This window comes from Oratosquilla oratoria, chromosome 19, assembly GCF_046742065.1.
Source record: "Oratosquilla oratoria isolate Oo_2021 chromosome 19, ASM4674206v1, whole genome shotgun sequence".
Taxonomy (NCBI): domain Eukaryota; kingdom Metazoa; phylum Arthropoda; class Malacostraca; order Stomatopoda; family Squillidae; genus Oratosquilla; species Oratosquilla oratoria.
In genome coordinates this window covers 37,886,398-37,905,119 of record NC_134795.1, presented here as the reverse complement: position 1 = coordinate 37,905,119, position 18,722 = coordinate 37,886,398, and the positions used below count along the sequence as shown (strand labels likewise).

General features: G+C 37.7%; 1 protein-coding gene across 2 annotated transcripts in view; it reads right to left on the bottom strand.

Moving 5' to 3' along the window:
• The window catches only part of LOC143035845 (uncharacterized), a 181,943-nt gene that overhangs the window by 71,186 nt on the left and 92,035 nt on the right, over positions 1 to 18,722 (bottom strand). For both annotated transcript variants that reach the window (XM_076202909.1, XM_076202910.1), the window contains exons 5-6: positions 11,889 to 12,109; positions 10,550 to 10,685 (exon numbers count right to left, since the gene is read on the bottom strand). In XM_076202909.1, the coding sequence (XP_076059024.1) occupies positions 10,550 to 10,685; positions 11,889 to 12,109 (357 nt within the window). The remainder of the gene's footprint in view (positions 1 to 10,549; positions 10,686 to 11,888; positions 12,110 to 18,722) is intronic.

Genomic DNA, 18,722 nt, shown 5'->3' with positions numbered 1-18,722 from the left:
ATTGGAGATGGTTAAAGAAAATGGAGAAAAGTGGGAGGTGAGCCAGCTGTTGTTTGCGGACGACACTGCGCTTGTGGCAGGGTCAGAGGAGGGATTGAGGAAGCTGGTGGCAGAGTTTGGGAGAGTATGTGATAGAAGAAAGCTAAAGATAAATGTGGGTAAAAGTAAGGTGATGAGATGTACAAGGGGTGAAAGTGGCAGTACACTGGAAGTGAACATTAAGGGAGAGCGGCTGGAGGAAGTGGATAGTTTTAGATACTTGGGTGCAAGTGTAGCAGGAAAAGGTGGAGTGAAGGTGGAGGTAGAATGTAGATTGAGAGAAGCGAGTAAATGCCTTGGTGGTTTAAAGAGTGTAATGAGAAATAGACATTTGGGAATGGATGCGAAGAGGAGACTGTATGAAGGAGTGATTGTGCCAACAGCACTGTATGGGGCAGAAACGTGGAACATAAGAGAAGAAGAGAGAAGGAGTTTGAATGTGTTTGAGATGAGGTGTCTGAGAAGTATGGTGGGGGTTACTAGGCTAGATAGAGTGAGAAATGAGGAGGTGAGGAGGAGAACAGGGGTGAAAAAGGATTTGGGAGATAGGGTTGATGAAAGAATATTAGGATGGTTTGGACACATGGAAAGAATGAGTGAAGAAAGACTAGTAAAAGAGGTATGGAAGGCAGATGTGGAGGGAGTGAACATGAGGGGACGTCCTAGGATGAGGTGGATGGATGGGGTGAAGGGGGCTTTGGGGAAGAGGGGAATGTCTGTTGAGGAAGGAAGGGAGAGGACGGAAGACAGAGGTGAGTGGAGAATGGTTGTATATGGATGATGTTGTGACTGCATGAGGAGGAATGGGCGGGGGGGTGGGGTAGTATGTGTGAGTAAATTTTGACGCAGCCCGAAGGGATTTCTTCCCGTCCTCGCCTTATATGCAAAGGGGGACGGAGAGGGGGGGTCGCCGATTAAATGAAGCGGCCTTGCTGTGGATGTACTGTGTCTTGCGACACTGCTTCTGACCCAGGACGGTGGGCAGGGTGCAGGGATGACCCGTCATCCAGGAGGTGCTCAGATGAGAGGAAGGGTGGGAGGGGTGTGGAGTGTATTTAGGGATGAAATGGGTGGGAGTGTTTTTGTGCCTTTCCCTTTTTGGCTACCTCCCTTGGAAGGGGGAAAAAGCCTTGGTATATGTATGTATGTATCTTTAAATTCATGTATTGTTTTTGCACACACCAATTTCTCATCTAACTTGTTCCAACTGTCTATTACTCTGTGAGGAAAGCTGTTCTTTTTCAAATCTCTTCTATAGCTGTCTTTTTTTATTTTCTTTCCGTGTCCTCTAGTATTTCTGTCATCCCATTTTATCAGATTCTCTCTGTCAGTAATTTCTATGCCTTTCATGATTCTGTAAATAGCTATCAAATCTCCTCTCTCTTCTTTGCTCTAGTGTCTGTAGTTCAAGTTTTTCTAGTCTCTCTTCATATGATAGTTTTGAGAGTGTTGGTGCCAGTTTTGTAATTGCTCTTTGTATTCTTTCAAGTTTTTTTATACATTTTTTTGTACTTGGTGACCATATCATTGCTGCATATTCCAATCTTGGTCTTATCAGGGTGATTAGGATTTTCTTCACCATTTCTTCATCCAGGAATGTAAATGCAACTTTGATTGTTCTTATTAGATTATAAGTTTCTCCAAAAATCTTATTTATATGTTTCTCAGGTGACATATTATTCATAACAATGACTCCCAGGTCCTTCTCATTTTCTACTTTTTTTATTCCTTCTTTTCCCAATTTATATGCTCCTGTTATTCTGTTTTTGCTTTTTCCAAATTCCATTATACTACACTTTTTTGTATTGAACTCCATCTCCCACTTCCTACTCCATTCCTGTACTATATTTAGATCTCTCTGTAGTGATTCACAATCTTCTTCAGTTTTCACTCTTTTCAGTAGTTTTGCATCATCTGCAAAGAAGCTCATATAACTTTCAATTCCTTCATCCATATCATTAATATATATAGCAAACATTATTGGGGCCAGAACTGTTCCCTGCGGAACACCGCTTATTACTTCATCCCATTTTGAGTGCTGGTTTCTTATCACTACTCTCATTTTTCTTTCTTGCAAAAAGTCCTCCATCCAATTTAGTAGTTTTCCCTGTATTCCTCCTTCAGTTTCTAATTTCTTAAGCAACTTCTTATGTGGTACTTTGTCAAAAGCTTTCTTTAGATCTAAAAATGCACAGTCCGCCCATCCATCTCTTTCTTGTATTATATCTATTAGCCTTGAATAGAAACATATTAAATTGGTGATGCATGATCGTCCTTGTCTGAATCCAAATTGCCTTGGATTTAACACTTTGTTTTTTTCTAAATATTTTACCCATCTACTTTTGATAATTCTTTCACAAATTTTTGCTATTGTACTTGTTAGAGAGACTGGTCTATAGTTGGTAGGTTCTTCTTTATTTCCTCCTTTATATATAGGTACTATATTTGCTTTTTTCCAATCTTCTGGAACTTTTCCTTCTTTCAAGGAACTATTTAGTATGCTATGTATTTTGTCTGCCAGTTCATTCCTGCATTCTTTTAGTATCCAGTTTGCTATTTCATCTGGTCCATGCGATTTTCTGACATCAAGATTACTCAAGTGTGTTAATATTTTATTCTTTGTTACTTCTATTTCTTCCATAGGGGGGACTTTCTCTTTCCATTCGTTCTCTTCAGGTTGTATGTTCTCCCTTGTAAACACTGATTTAAAATGTTTGTTCATAATTTCTGCCATTTCCATTTCCTCAGTGTATTCAACTCCCTCCTGTCTTAATTTCTCCAAGTCTTGTTTGTTTTTCAGTTTATTGTTTACAAATCTGTAGAATAGTTTTGGTTGATCTTTACACTTTTCTATGATATCTTTTTCATATTTTCTCTTTTCCTCTCTGCACATTTGTACATATTCATTTCTATAGCAGGTATATATTTTCCATTTTTCAGGTCTTCTGTCTTTTTTCCATCTGGTCCAGGCTTTGTCTCTTTTGTCTTTTAACTCCCTACAACTTTTGTTGTACCAGCATTTTACATATTCTTTTTCTTGTTTTTGTCTTGGGACATACTTTTCCACTCCTTTTTTGTAAATTTTTGTCAAAATATTCCATTTCTCTTCTACTGTTGTTTCTTCTTTGTATATTTATTCCCAGTTTTCCTTTTGAAAGAATTCTCTTATTTTATCAAAGTTTGTTTTTTCATACATCATTCTTCCTTTTCTATATTGTTCATTTCTTTTCATATATTTTTCTTCATTAAGTTCCAGTTCAATCAATATGTGGTCACTTTTACTTATTGGCATTTTATATTCAATTTTGTCCACTATTCTAGGTTCGGATGTAATTATTAGGTCTAGTCTCGATGGCTCTTCTTCATTTCTATACCTAGTGTTCTCCTGTATCCATTGTGTCATTGTATGGTCAGTAACCATCTCAAGTAGAGCATTTCCCCATGAGCCGTCTCCACCCTTTACTGTCATTTCTTCCCAGCAGATTTCTTCGCAATTAAAGTCGCCTATCATAACTATTTTTCCTCCCTCTTCCATTATCTTGTTTAATGTTATCTTTGTGTCCTCTAACATACTTTTATGTTCACTCTCTTCCCATGAGGCTGTTTTCGGGGGCACATAATTTATCACAAACTTTCTGTTCTTCTTATCTCTGTCTTCTACTTCCATCATTATCATCTCTAGTGTATTCTTTCCATATGTGACACACTTCACATTTATATCCTTCTTAGTCAGGAACATAACTCCACCCCCTTCCTTTTTCACTCTGTTTCTAATCCAATAATTATATGTATCATGTCCTACACTGTTGGGTGGTAGTGGACATTTTAATTTTGTTTCTACAATTCCCATTATGTCTGGTTCTTTTTCTTTCAAATAATCATTCAGTTCATTCAATCCTGTTATTAATCCATCTATATTTGTGTAAGACACTCTTAGTTTTCTGCCACTTCCATTGTGTTCTCTGTTTCCCTTTTGTTTTTCTCTTGTATGTCGACTTTCTTTAGTTTCATATTCACTACTCTCCAATAGAATCTCTCTTTTTCTGACTCAGTTCTTATCTCGTTTTTTTCCTTTGCTTCAAGTCTTTTCTGTTTTTCTTCCTCTCTTTCCTCTTTATTCATTTCCCTTTTTATCCATACCTTTTTATATTGTTCACTTGTTGCTAGTTTCCCTGTTTTGGATAAGATATTCTCAGCCGTAGTTTGTGACCTGAATTTAATCTTAATTGGTCTGGTCTTGTCTGTACTATATTTCCCTAGCCTGAATTTCTCTTTGATTTGTTTCATTATTTCTGGTTCATCTTCCTGAACTAATTCTAGTAAATTTCTTACTTTTTCATTTTCCTCTTTGATTCTTGTGGTTCTATCTGGGTTATGTTTCTCTTCCAAACCTAATATAATTATACATTTCTTTTTGTCTGCTAAGTCTCTTACTATATTCTCCTTCTGTCTCATCACTTTAATAACTGAGTTTTCAGTTTGTTCATTTATTTGCTGTCTGATTATGTCAGTGAATGCAACTTTGCTATTTTCTTGAATTTTTTTCCAACCCTCCTTGTTCTCCTTATTATTCTCCTTTAAGACTTTATTCTCATCTTTTACTTCTTTTAACTGTTTTTTTAATTCTTCAATTTCCTTAGTTAAGTTTTTGTTCGCCTTCTCTAGTTCTTCCAATTTTTCAACTCTCCGTATAATATTGTTAACATGACCGAACCTACGCTCCAAGTCCTCGATCATCTTATCGACCTTCTCTTCTAGTCTTGTCAGTCGGGGGTGGGGGGGGGGGGGGGTGGGGGGGGGGGGTTGTGTCCCCCCCACCCTCTTTAAATCCCTGGAAAATATTCTCATCACTTTCTACTGTATTGCTCTTATCTATACTTCTAATCTTTACATTTTTATTAGACATTTCATCGTCGTCGGGGGGCCGTTTGTTTACCTTTCGCCTGTCTGCCTGGGCCAAGTCTACTCCTTCCTCATTTCCTTCCATTTCCCTCAGTAATCCCTCCCCTTTTCCTCTTTCCCTACTTTCCTACTACCCCACGAGCAATTCCCCCACCCTGTAAATACAATAGGCACTTCTCTTTGCGTTGGGATCCACAAAACTTCAATTTTCTTCAGAACGCCTTCTAAGCCGTCCATTCGTTGAAGTGTGTGTGTGTGTATTTACCTAGTTGTACCTAGTTGTATTTACCTAGTTGTATTTTATGGGAAGGGGAGCTATGCTCGTGGGGTCCCGTCTTCATATCTCATTTTATCTAAACTATTTTTAAATTCATGTATTGTTTTTGCACACACCACTTTCTCATCTAACTTGTTCCAACTGTCTATTACTCTGTGAGGAAAGCTGTTCTTTTTCAAATCTCTTCTATAGCTGTCTTTTTTTATTTTCTTTCCGTGTCCTCTAGTATTTCTGTCATCCCATTTTATCAGATTCTCTCTGTCAGTAATTTCTATGTCTTTCATGATTCTGTAAATAGCTATCAAATCTCCTCTCTCTCTTCTTTGCTCTAGTGTCTGTAGTTCAAGTTTTTCTAGTCTCTCTTCATATGATAGTTTTGAGAGTGTTGGTGCCAATTTTGTAATTGCTCTTTGTATTCTTTCAAGTTTTTTTATACATTTTTTTGTACTTGGTGACCATATCGTTGCTGCATATTCCAATCTTGGTCTTATCAGGGTGATTAGGATTTTCTTCACCATTTCTTCATCCAGGTATGTAAATGCAACTTTGATTGTTCTTATTAAATTATAAGTTTCTCCAAAAATCTTATTTATATGTCTCTCAGGTGACATATTATTCATAACAATGACTCCCAGGTCCTTCTCATTTTCTACTTTTTTTATTCCTTCTTCTCCCAATTTATATGCTCCTGTTATTCTGTTTTTGCTTTTTCCAAATTCCATTATACTACACTTTTTTGTATTGAACTCCATCTCCCATTTCCTACTCCATTCTTGTACCTTATTTAGATCTCTCTGTAGTGATTCACAATCTTCTTCAGTTTTCACTCTTTTCAGTAGTTTTGCATCATCTGCAAAGAAGCTCATATAGCTTTCTATTCCTTCATCCATATCATTAATATATATAGCAAACATTATTGGGGCCAGAACTGTTCCCTGCGGAACACCGCTTATTACTTCATCCCATTTTGAGTGTTGGTTTCTTATCACTACTCTCATTTTTCTTTCTTGCAAAAAGTCCTCCATCCAATTTAGTAGTTTGTCCTGTATTCCTCCTTCAGTTTCTAATTTCTTAAGCAACTTCTTATGTGGTACTTTGTCAAAAGCTTTCTTTAGGTCTAGAAATGCACAGTCCGCCCATCCATCTCTTTCTTGTATTATATCTATTAACCTTGAATAGAAACATATTAAATTGGTGACGCATGATCGTCCTTGTCTGAATCCAAATTGCCTTGGATTTAACACTTTGTTTTTTTCTAAATATTTTACCCATCTACTTTTGATAATTCTTTCACAAATTTTTGCTATTGTACTTGTTAGAGAGACTGGTCTATAGTTGGTAGGTTCTTCTTTATTTCCTCCTTTGTATATAGGTACTATATTTGCTTTTTTCAATCTTCTGGAACTTTTCCTTCTTTCAAGGAACTATTTAGTATGCTATGTATTTTGTCGGCCAGTTCATTCCTGCATTCTTTTAGTATCCAGTTTGCTATTTCATCTGGTCCATGCGATTTTCTGACATCAAGATTACTCAAGTGTGTTAATATTTCATTCTTTGTTATTTCTATTTCTTCCATAGGGGGGACTTTCTCTTTCCATTCAATCTCTTCAGGTTGTATGTTCTCCCTTGTAAACACTGATTTAAAATATTTGTTCATAATTTCCGCCATTTCCATTTCCTCAGTGTATACAACTCCCTCCTGTCTTAATTTCTCCAAGTCTTGTTTGTTTTTCAGTTTATTGTTTACAAATCTGTAGAATAGTTTTGGTTGATCTTTACACTTTTCTATATCTTTTTCATATTTTCTCTTTTCCTCTCTGCACATTTGTACATATTCATTTCTATAGCAGGTATATATTTTCCATTTTTCAGGTCTTCTGTCTTTTTTCCATCTGGTCCAGGCTTTGTCTCTTTTGTCTTTTAACTCCCTACAGCTTTTGTTGTACCAGCATTTTATATATTCTTTTCCTTGTTTTTGTCTTGGGACATACTTTTCCACTCCTTTTTTGTAAATTTTTGTCAAAATATTCCATTTCTCTTCTACTGTTGTTTCTTCTTTGTATATTTCTTACCAGTTTTCCTTTTGAAAGAATTCTCTTATTTTATCAAAGTTTGTTTTTTCATACATCATTCTTCCTTTTCTGTATTGTTCATTTCTTTTCATATATTTTTCTTCATTAAGTTCCAGTTCAATCAATATGTGGTCACTTTTACTTATTGGTGTTTTATATTCAATTTTGTCCACTATTCTAGGTTTGGATGTAATTACTAGGTCTAGTTTCGATGGCTCTTCTTCATTTCTATACCTAGTGTTCTCCTGTATCCATTGTGTCATTGTATGGTCAGTAACCATCTCAAGTAGAGCGTTTCCCCATGAGCCGTCTCCACCCTTTACTGTCATTTCTTCCCAGCAGATTTCTTTGCAATTAAAGTCGCCCATCATAACTATTTTTCCTCCCTCTTCCATTATCTTGTTTAATGTTATCTTTGTGTCCTCTAACATACTTTTATGTTCACTCTCTTCCCATGAGGCTGTTTTCGGGGGCACATAATTTATCACAAACTTTCTGTTCTTCTTATCTCTGTCTTCTACCTCCATCATTATCATCTCTACTGTATTCTTTCCATATGTGACACCCTTCACGTTTATATCCTTCTTAGTCAGGAACATAACTCCACCCCCTTCCTTTTTCACTCTGTTTCTAATCCAATAATTATATGTATCATGTCCTACACTGTTGGGTGGTAGTGGACCTTTTAATTTTGTTTCTACAATTCCCATTATGTCTGGTTCTTTTTCTTTCAAATAATCATTCAGTTCATTCAATCCTGTTATTAATCCATCTATATTTGTGTAAGACACTCTTAGTTTTCTGCCACTTCCATTGTGTTCTCTGTTTCTCTTTTGTTTTTCTCTTGTATGTCGACTTTCTTTAGTTTCATATTCACTACTCTCCAATAGAATCTCTCTTTTTCTGACTCCGTTCTTATCTCGTTTTTTTCCTTTGCTTCAAGTCTTTTCTGTTTTTCTTCCTCTCTTTCCTCTTTATTCATTTCCCTTTTTATCCATACCTTTTTATATTGTTCACTTGTTGCTAGTTTCCCTGTTTTGGATAAGATATTCTCAGCCGTAGTTTGTGACCTGAATTTAATCTTAATTGGTCTGGTCTTGTCTGTACTATATTTCCCTAGCCTGAATTTCTCTTTGATTTGTTTCATTATTTCTGGTTCATCTTCCTGAACTAATTCTAGTAAATTTCTTACTTTTTCATTTTCCTCTTTGATTCTTGTGGTTCTATCTGGGTTATGTTTCTCTTCCAAACCTAATATAATTATACATTTCTTTTTGTCTGCTAAGTCTCTTACTATATTCTCCTTCTGTCTCATCACTTTAATAACTGAGTTTTCAGTTTGTTCATTCATTTGCTGTCTGATTATGTCAGTGAATGCAACTTTGCTATTTTCTTGAATTTTTTTCCAACCCTCCTTGTTCTCCTTATTATTCTCCTTTAAGACTTTATTCTCATCTTTTACTTCTTTTAACTGTTTTTTTAATTCTTCAATTTCCTTAGTTAAGTTTTTGTTCGCCTTCTCTAGTTCTTCCAATTTTTCAACTCTCCGTATAATATTGTTAACATGACCGAACCTACGCTCCAAGTCCTCGATCATCTTATCGACCTTCTCTTCTAGTCTTGTCAGTCGGGGGGGGTTTGTGTCCCCCCCACCCTCTTTAAATCCCTGGAAAATATTCTCATCACTTTCTACTGTATTGCTCTTATCTATACTTCTAATCTTTACATTTTTATTAGACATTTCATCGTCGTCGGGGGGCCGTTTGTTTACCTTTCACCTGTCTGCCTGGGCTAAGTCTACTCCTTCCTCATTTCCTTCCATTTCCCTTAGTAATCCCTCCCCTTTTCCTCTTTCCCTACTTTCCTACTACCCCACGAGCAATTCCCCCCACCCTGTAAATACAATAGGCACTTCTCTTTGCGTTGGGATCCACAAAACTTCAATTTTCTTCAGAATGCCTTCTAAGCCGTCCATTCATTGAAGTGTGTGTGTGTATATATGTATATATATATATATATATATATATATATATATATATATATATATATATTTTATATATAAATGTGTATAATATGTATATATATATATATATATATATATATATATATATATATATATATATAAAACAAAAGATGCACCAAAATTGAGACAGTTATATTCATTATTATTTTCAAATGGCACTGTTGAGGGCCATGCTATTGTGTGGAACAAACTAAAAGAAGTAATATTACAGGCAGGCAATATAAATGAAGTTTGCTAAGAGGAGACATTGAGATGGAATCCCATGAGCATAACTCCAGCCCTATATGCTACAAGTAGTTAAACACAACAAGGTAAATACTGGAAACAAATAAAACAGTAACTGCTGGCTTAAATTTCAGTAAATGGGAACTTGCAACCTCACAGTGGCTGGCTACAATCCCCTAGTCCTCCCTCTGAAAAGAAATGTTACATTAATGTGGTATTGTTTCTGTGTCAGTAAGAGGAGAGCAGTCATCAACTGTCATATCTCCTTATAGGACAAGGTAAAGGAAATATAGTTGAGGTTTACAGAAAGAGATCTTGGACCCAGTCCAGAGACCGAATGTCAGCTCCACTTTCCGACAGAGGAGAGGGTGTTGACAACTTTTGAAGATAAACAATAGGGAGATGATTCTCTCTGACATCTGTATTGTAAAACCACCACTTGCAGGTACCCATTATTGGTCCAGGAAATAAGGTGATCAAAAGAAAAATAATGAGAGTAAGAGCAAAGATGGTTTCAAATGAGAGACCCCTTTTCATTACAAAGAGATGATGCCTTAACATTTGCTTGAAGTCCCTAGCATAAAACTTAAAGTCTGACAAGTACATAAAATGTAAGTTGATGCTAAAGACAGCTGCCTGTAGATTAACACCATCCTAATATATTTCTCTCCCTGATGACATTAGATATATTTCACTAGAATTCACAAATTCCATTATAAAGATGTCCATTTGCATTCCATACCATCTCAACTTCCTCAAAAAGGTCTAGCAAGCGTAAATCCATTCAGCAACACAAGTACTCTCATAACGGCTTGCCACTTTACAACCATCACAATAACATCAGGAAGTGCCGGTACAATGTGATATACAGAGTGGATATAAAACACATATACATTTGTTTACACACTGTTTCTCCAAATAAGTTAATGTCTCTATGTCAACTGCATGGGCTGCCCAAAAGTATGCAGTCTATATGAAATATAAAGAGAACAAAAAGATTATGTAACCTACCTGTTGCCGTTTGTTCTGAGAGTAAGCCAAAGCACCATTGAAAGGATCCATTCTTGCAAACATGAGATCCTCTGAATCCAATTTAACAGTGAACATTCCACCTGATGAAACTGTCACTACCCGAGAATCTGGACTCCTACAAAAAAAGAAGGGTACATAAGTTAACTGCTCCATTCTTCTTTTTCCTATCAGTTAATGACATAGCAACATACCTCACTAGCACAATACAGACAACACTCATTTCTTCCTCAAAAGAGTAATGAAAGGGCCTCAAAGGACCACTGCTGACTACTGTGGGGCTGTAGGTTTCCAGTCACCAATATTTGAAGCAATAATCATAATTATTATTATTTTTAAATAGCACTGTTCAGGGTCATGCTACTACTGTGTGGATGTCTGTGTAACTAAGATGAAGGAATTCAATTATATTCATGACATGTATCATCCCTATTTCAAGGACTGTGATTACATTCATTACATGTATCATCCCTATTTCTATCAGATATCATCAGAACACTTTTTATGTTCATCTGTGAACCACATTATTGTACTTGAAATTACGCTGTATCTTACACATTCACAGATGCATCTTGATTCTTTTATTTCCACAGAATGTGAATTCCATTATCATTTACAAAGACACTTAGATTTCATTACTCATATCTAGAAGGCAGATGAAATGAAAGTAAGCAATAGGAAAAAGAGAAGGTGCACAGGGATGAACACAGAAAAAATACAAAGCATGAATGGCGGAGAATTTTTCTTTAAGAAAAAGAATAGGGCAGAAAAAAGAAATACAAAGCTGATATGGGAAAGAAAAAAAAAAATTCTTACCGTAAACAGAATCGAGGGTAGTAATTACCAAATACCGTACCTGTGAATTTACCGGATAAAGAATTACCGTATAAAAAGGACTCACTGTAACAGGCTTTATAATGGGACTGGGGTACAGTTAGGATTGGGAAAAAGAGTAGAACATAGTCTGAGGGGGTTTGGTCATTTTATAGGAATAGATGAAAGATGGGAAGAATGAAGCTGGAGGAGTTCATGGCCACAATGCCATACAAAAGGAAAATTTATGTGGGTGACAGTGAACTGAAGAAGGTTTAGATTAAGGTGACATGTCCTATGGGAGGAGTGTAACAGGATGAACTGGAAATGCTGTCAAGGAAGAAACACTGTACAATCTCTACATGATTTCAACAGGAAGAAGTGAAAAGGATGACTAATGGGAGTGAGAGGAGTGAAGATGCTTTTTTCCATACTTTGGCAACTTTGCTTTTAAGATAATGTTTAAGCTTTGAGAACAAGATATGTATGTTGGCAATTTCATACTTACGCTTGCAAAAGTGGTATAAGGTTCATAGTAAGTATATGTACAGCCAGGGTGTTCACAGCAAAGTTGTGTTCAGTACCATCATCATCCAACTTCCTCTCATGCACCATGCAGCCTGCATTATTCACAAGAACATGCAAGTGGTCATGACTGCTACAGAATTCCCGAGCAAACTTGGCTACATCTCGAGGGCGTGAAAGATCCAATTTGTACACAAAAATGTTCTGAAATGTGCAATGCAATAGATTTTTAATATAAAGAACTGAAATAATATTTGTCAACAACCTTACACCACTACACTACATACATATACCAAAGGCTTTTTCCCCCTTACACGGGAGGTAGCCAAAAGACAAAGGCATAAAATCCACTTCCACCCATTCCATCACCTACATACTCCACTCCCCTCTACCCTCTTCCCTCCTGGATGATGGGTCATCCCTGCATCTTGTTCACTGCCCTGGGTCAGAAGCAGTACCGCAAGACACAGCACATCCATAGCAAGGCCACTTCATTAAATCGGTGACCCCCTCTCTCCATCCCCTCATGCATAAAAGGAGTAGATGGGGAGAAATCCCTTCAGGCTGCATCAATTTATATCTCATACATACTCCCTCACCCCCCATCCACTGCCATGCATGCATCAAAGCATCATCCATATACAACCATTCTCCATTCGCTCATATCTTCTGTGCTCTGCTGTCCTTCCTCAACAGACATTTCCCTCTTTCCCAATTCCCCTTTTACCCAATCCATCCATCTCATCCTGGGTCACCCACTCATGTTCACTCCTTCCACCTCTGCCTTCCACACCTCTTTTACTAATCTTTCTTCACTCATTCTTTCCATGTGTCCAAACCATTCCAATACTCTTTCATCAACCCTATCTTCCAACTCCCTTTCCACCCTTGTTCTACTCCTCACCTCCTCATTTCTCACCCTATCCAGCCTAGTAACCCTTATCATACTTCTCAGGCATTTCATCTCATACACATTCAAACTCATTCTCTCTTCTTCTCTTATGTTCCATGTTTCTGCCTCATACAGTGCTGTCAACACAATCACTCCTTCATACAATATCTTCTTAGCATCCATTCCCATATGTCTATTTCTCATTACACTTTTTAATCCACCAAGTCATTTACTTGCTTCTCTCAATCTACATTCTACATTACTTTTACCTACATTTATCTTCAACTTCCTTCTTTTGCACACCTTCCCAAACTCTGTCACTAACTTCCTCAATCCCTCCTCTGATCCTGCTACAAGCGGAGTGTTGTCAGCAAACAACTGGCTTATTTCCCACTTTTTCCATTTACTCTAACCATCTCTAATCCCTGACGCACTACCCTTGCATTCACCTCTTGCACCACCCCATCAATGTATAAATTGTACAGCCAGGGTGACATAACACATCCTTGACGAGGTCCCACCTTTACCTCAAACCACTCACTCTCTCCATTTCTAATCCTAACACAAGCTCTAATACTCTCGTAAAAACTCTTAACTATTCTCAACAACTTTTCTCCTATCCCATATATCTCCAATACCTTCCACAGTGTCTTCCTGTCTATCCTGTCATAAGCCTTTTCCAAATCCATAAAACCCCAAAAAACATCCTTACCTTTTCCTATAGTTTTCTAACATATCTGTCTCACCACAAAAATCTGATCTACACAACCTCTACCCATCCTAAACCCACACTCTTCCTTACCAATTACTCTCTCTGTTCCTTTCCTAATCCTCTCAATCAAGACCCTCCCATAAACCTTCCCAACTACACTTAACAAGCTGATCACTCTCAAACTACTACACTCATACTTGTTCCTTTTTCCTTTGTAAAGCAGAACTATACAGGCACTCCTCCAGTCCTCTGGCACTATACCCTCTCTTAAACAAACATTAAATAACCTCACCAGCCAGTCCACCATCACTGTATACCTCCTTTTTTCAGACATTCTGTATGGCACCCATCCAACCCAGGTGCCTTACCTGCTCTCATCATCTTAACAGTTGCCTTTATTTCATCTTTCCTTATTTCTCCTTCATTTTCCTCACTCATCACAGTCATTTTCTTAGCACTTCCCACTGCAACTACCTTTCCCTCCCTATCCTCCTTCACATTTAGCAACTCCCTAAAATACTCTGCCCATCTTCCTCTCACTGCCTTCTCTTCTATTATCATCTCTTCATTTGCACCTTTTACTTTTCCCTACTTGATTCGCCTCCTCTTCTTCTCTTAATTTTTTTTTTTTTATTACTTTCAAAAATTTCTGTCATACTCTTACCCCATTTCACATCTGCTCTCCCCTTTGCTTCTTTTATCTTATGCTTTACTTCTCTTCTCTTTACCTTGTACTTCTCATATCATTCCCTCATCCTAATTTGTAGCCAACCTATGAAAGCCTGCTTTTTCTCTTCTACACCCTTCTTTGCTTCCTCATCCCACCACTCACTACCCTTCCTTCTATTTCCTCCCGTCCTCCTTGTTCCACACACCATCTTTGCACACCTTATGACTCCCTCCTTGAACCATCCCCATTCCTCATCCACTCCTAGTTCTACTCTATCTTTCACTCCCTCCCACTCCTCTCTCAGCTTTTTCTTAAAGTCCTTCTTTTCTTTCTCATTTAAGCAGTTCACTCTAAGCACCTCCCTATCTTTTGCCCTTTTCCTCCTTCTCCACATATCCTCCACTCTCAACTTATCTTCTACCAAAAATGATGTGATATTCTCCCACACTCTCCCCTTAGAACATCTACATCTTTGACTCTTCCTACTATCCTCCTGGTTACCAAAATATAGTCCATCAACACTCCATCTACTACCCTTCCATCTACCACCCTCTCCCATGTGTACTTATGCTTGAATTTCTTCCTAAATACTGTATTTGCTATCATCAACTCTCTTTCGAGATACATCTCCACCATCAACTCTCCACTACAATATTTTCCTGGAACTCCATACTTCCCAATCACTCCATCTACTGGTTCATTTCCTACATTAGCATTAAGGTCTCCCAATATAACTACATTGACATTTCTCCCTAATCCCTCTATGCATTCATTTAAATCCATACAAAAAACCTCCCTTTCTTCTACTCTTCTCACTACCAGGCCCATATGCACTTACAAAAACCCACATCTCCCTTTCCAGTTTCACCTTCATCTGCATTAACCTTGAAGAAACCTCCTTCCACTCCACTATATGCTTACTTATCTCTTCACTTACTAGTATAGCCACCCCTTCTCTCCCTCATCTTCTCTTCACTCCTGAGAACCTCCCAACTACACTCCCAAACTCACACTTGCCCCTCCCTTTCAACTTAGTTTCACTCAATGCCAACACATCCATCTTTCTTCTCGCAAACATACTGCCTATCTCTTCCATTTTACTCTCATCTGTACCACATCCATGCACATTAAAAGACCCAAACCTTAGGGAACTGGTGGGAAAACTCCTAGCCCCTCTTATGCCTTTACTTTTTTTAGGAATGTCCCCTGTGGGGCTACAGGTAGCAGGATTCCTAGTCCTACAAAGGATTACAAAGGATTACAAAGGCGGAGCATGCCGAAAGGAGACCTTTTGATCCATATCTAGGTCAGATGCAAAAAAAAAAAAAAAAAAAAAAAAAAAAAATATTAATAATAAATAATAAATAAAAACTATAATAATGTAAATAACAAATGAAATACATAAATAAATGCATAGGTATAGTTAAAATAATAAACAAACAGGTAAATAGTAAATAATAATAAATTGATATATAACTAATAATAAATTAAAATCAGACAAACAAATGATAACAAAACAAGAACAAATAATATAAGATAAATTATAATCATTACAGCATCTTACTTAGGTATTCATCTAAATGATTCTTAAAGCTTCGAACTGAACTACATTGCACTACCTGTGCAGGAAGTTTATTCCATTCATTAACTACACAGTTGGCAAAGTTGTTTCTACCTACTTCCAAATTGAATCTATTTCCGGACAGTTTGAGACCATTGTTTCTTGTCTGATTCTCATTCAGTGTGAAAATTTTGTCACTTTTGATGTTGTCAATTCCCTTTAAAATCTTAAAGACCTATATCAAGTCACCTCTGAGTCTACGCTTTTTTAGGGAAAACAGATTCATGTGCTTCAGTCGATTTTCTTATGATTTATTTTTGATATTTGGAATCAGTTTTGTGGCTCGCCGTTGTACTCTTTCCAGTCTGTCAATGTCTTTAACGAGATTCCTATCCCTGTCCTGTTTTTCATCGCCTCGTATGACTCAAGTGGGAAGACTTGGTGGTAGCATTCTTTTCCCCACCATAGGGTTAGGCAAAAAAAGGAAATGAATATTCAGAGAATGGTGCAGGACAGCAACAAGGGGTGAGGGGAACAGCATAATGGAGGAACAGTCGCAGTATGATAAAAGTGTCATCATTTCTCTATGAGAGACTTCCTCTATCACAGACAAAATTATGTGGGACTCTGGTCCAAAGGGGTGCCCAATATACACCCTAAAGTATGAACTGCACAAAAAAAAAAAAATAAATAAATAAAAGATTATTATCTAAATGTACTATACAGGAATGGAGTTATGCTCATGAGGTCTTTTGTCATTTACTCTATCTACCACACCTAGCTTTAAATTCACTAATAGCCTTAACTTGGACTATGTCATCTAGGCTATTCCAGGAATTGATTCATCTGCATGGGAAAAAAAAATTGCCATACCTCAGATATATATTTTTATGTCCCCACAACCTCATGATGCCATTTCCTATAGAAAAAAATAATAATACATTTCCCACAATAACCTGAACACTGATCTTAATAACATTTTCCAATTCTTTTTCTTTCAATAATGATGGGTCCAAAGTTTCAAATCTTTCCTTGTACTTTTTATCTGCATGGCTGGGAACTGATCTAGTCAATGCTCTTTCTATTCTCTCAATTCTGTTTATATTCCCCACTTTGTATGTTTATATACACAAACACACACATATATACATACATAAACACAATATATATATATATATATATATATATATATATATATATATATATATATTCCTGAATAGTTTCGCAGGTATGCTTTTTCACATTCCTTTGAAAAAGCATACCTGCGAAACTAGTCAGGAATAAACTCATTCCTTTGAAAAAGCATACCTGTGTTACTAGTTCATAGAGTAATGATGACACTTTTATACTACGACTGTCCCTCCGTTATGCTGTCCCCCAACCCCTTGTTGCTGTCCTGTACCATTTCTCTGAGTATTCTCTTTCTGTGATGGGGGATTTCCCTGTGGTGGGGGAAAAGAATACTGCCACCAAGTATTCCCACTTGGATCGTAAGAGGCGAGAAGAAAGGGACGGGGAGAGGGACTAGGCATCCTTCTCCCTGTAGCCCCAAGGGGCAGATTCCTAAAAAGCAAAGGAAAGGCATAAGGGGTGCTGGAGGGCCTCAGGCCAGCACCCTAAGGTTTGGGTCTTTTAATGTGCGTGGATGTGGTACAGATGAGAGTAAAAGGGAAGAGATAGGTAGTATGCTTGTGAGAAGAAAGTTGGATGTGTTGGCTTTGAGTGAAACTAAGTTGAAAGGGAAGGGTGAGTGTAAGTTTGGGAGTGTAAGTGGGAGGTTATCAGGAGTGAAGAGAGGGCGAGGGAGGGAAGGGGTGGCTATTCTAGTAAGTGAGGAGATAGGTAAAGGGGTAGTGGAGTGGAAGGAGGTTTCCTCAAGGATAATGTGGATGAAGGTGAAACTGGGAAAGGAGATGTGGGTCTTTGTAAGTGCATATGGGCCGGGCAGTGAGAAGAGCATGGAAGAAAGGGAGGCCTTTTGGATAGATTTAAATGAGTGCATAGAGGGTTTAGGAAGAAATGTCATGTAATAGTACTGGGAGACCTTAATGCTAGGGTGGGAAATGGTCCAATCGATGGAGTGGTTGGGAAGTGTGGAGTTCCAGGAAAGAATCGTAGTGGAGAGTTGATGGTGGAAATGTGTCTAGAAAGAGAGTTGATGATAGCAAATACAGTGTTTCGGAAGAAAGTCAAGCATAAGTACACATGGGAGAGGGTGGTGGAGGGAAGGGTGGTAGATAGAGCGCTAATGGATTATGTAGTGGTAAATAGGATTATGATAGGAAGAGTTAAGGATGTACATGTGCTAAGGGGAGAGGGTGGGGGAATATCAGATCATTTTTTGGTGGAAGGTAAGCTGAGAGTGGAGGATAGATGGAGAAGGAGGAAAGGGACAAAAGGTAGGGAGGTTCTTAGAGTGAACTCCTTGAATGAAAAGGAAAAGGAGAAGGAGTACGAAAAGAAGCTGAAGGAGGAGTGGGAGGGAGTAAAGGATAGAGCAGAGATGGGGGAGGAGGAGGAATGGGGATGGGGATGGTTCAAGGAGTGTGCAACGATGGTGTGTGGAACAAGAAGGACAGGGGGAAATAGAAGAAAGGGTAGTGAATGGTGGGATGAGGAAACAAAGAAGGTTGTAGAAGAGAAGAAGCGAGCATTCACAGATTGGTTACAAAAGAGGACAGGGGAGTCATATGAGACGTACAAAGAAAAGAAAAGAGAAGTAAAGCAAAAGGTAAAGGAAGCAAAGAGGAGAGCAGATGTGAAATGGGGTAGGAGTATGACAGAAAATTTTGAAAGTAATAAAAAGATGTTTTGGAAAGAAATTAAGAGAGGAAGAGGAGGCGAATCAAGTAGGGAAGAAAAGGTAAAAGGTACAGATGGAGAGTTGATAATGGAAGAGATGGCAGTGAGGGGAAGATGGGCAGAATATTTTAGGGAGTTGCTGAATGTGAAGGAGGATAGGGAAGGAAAGATAGCTGCAGT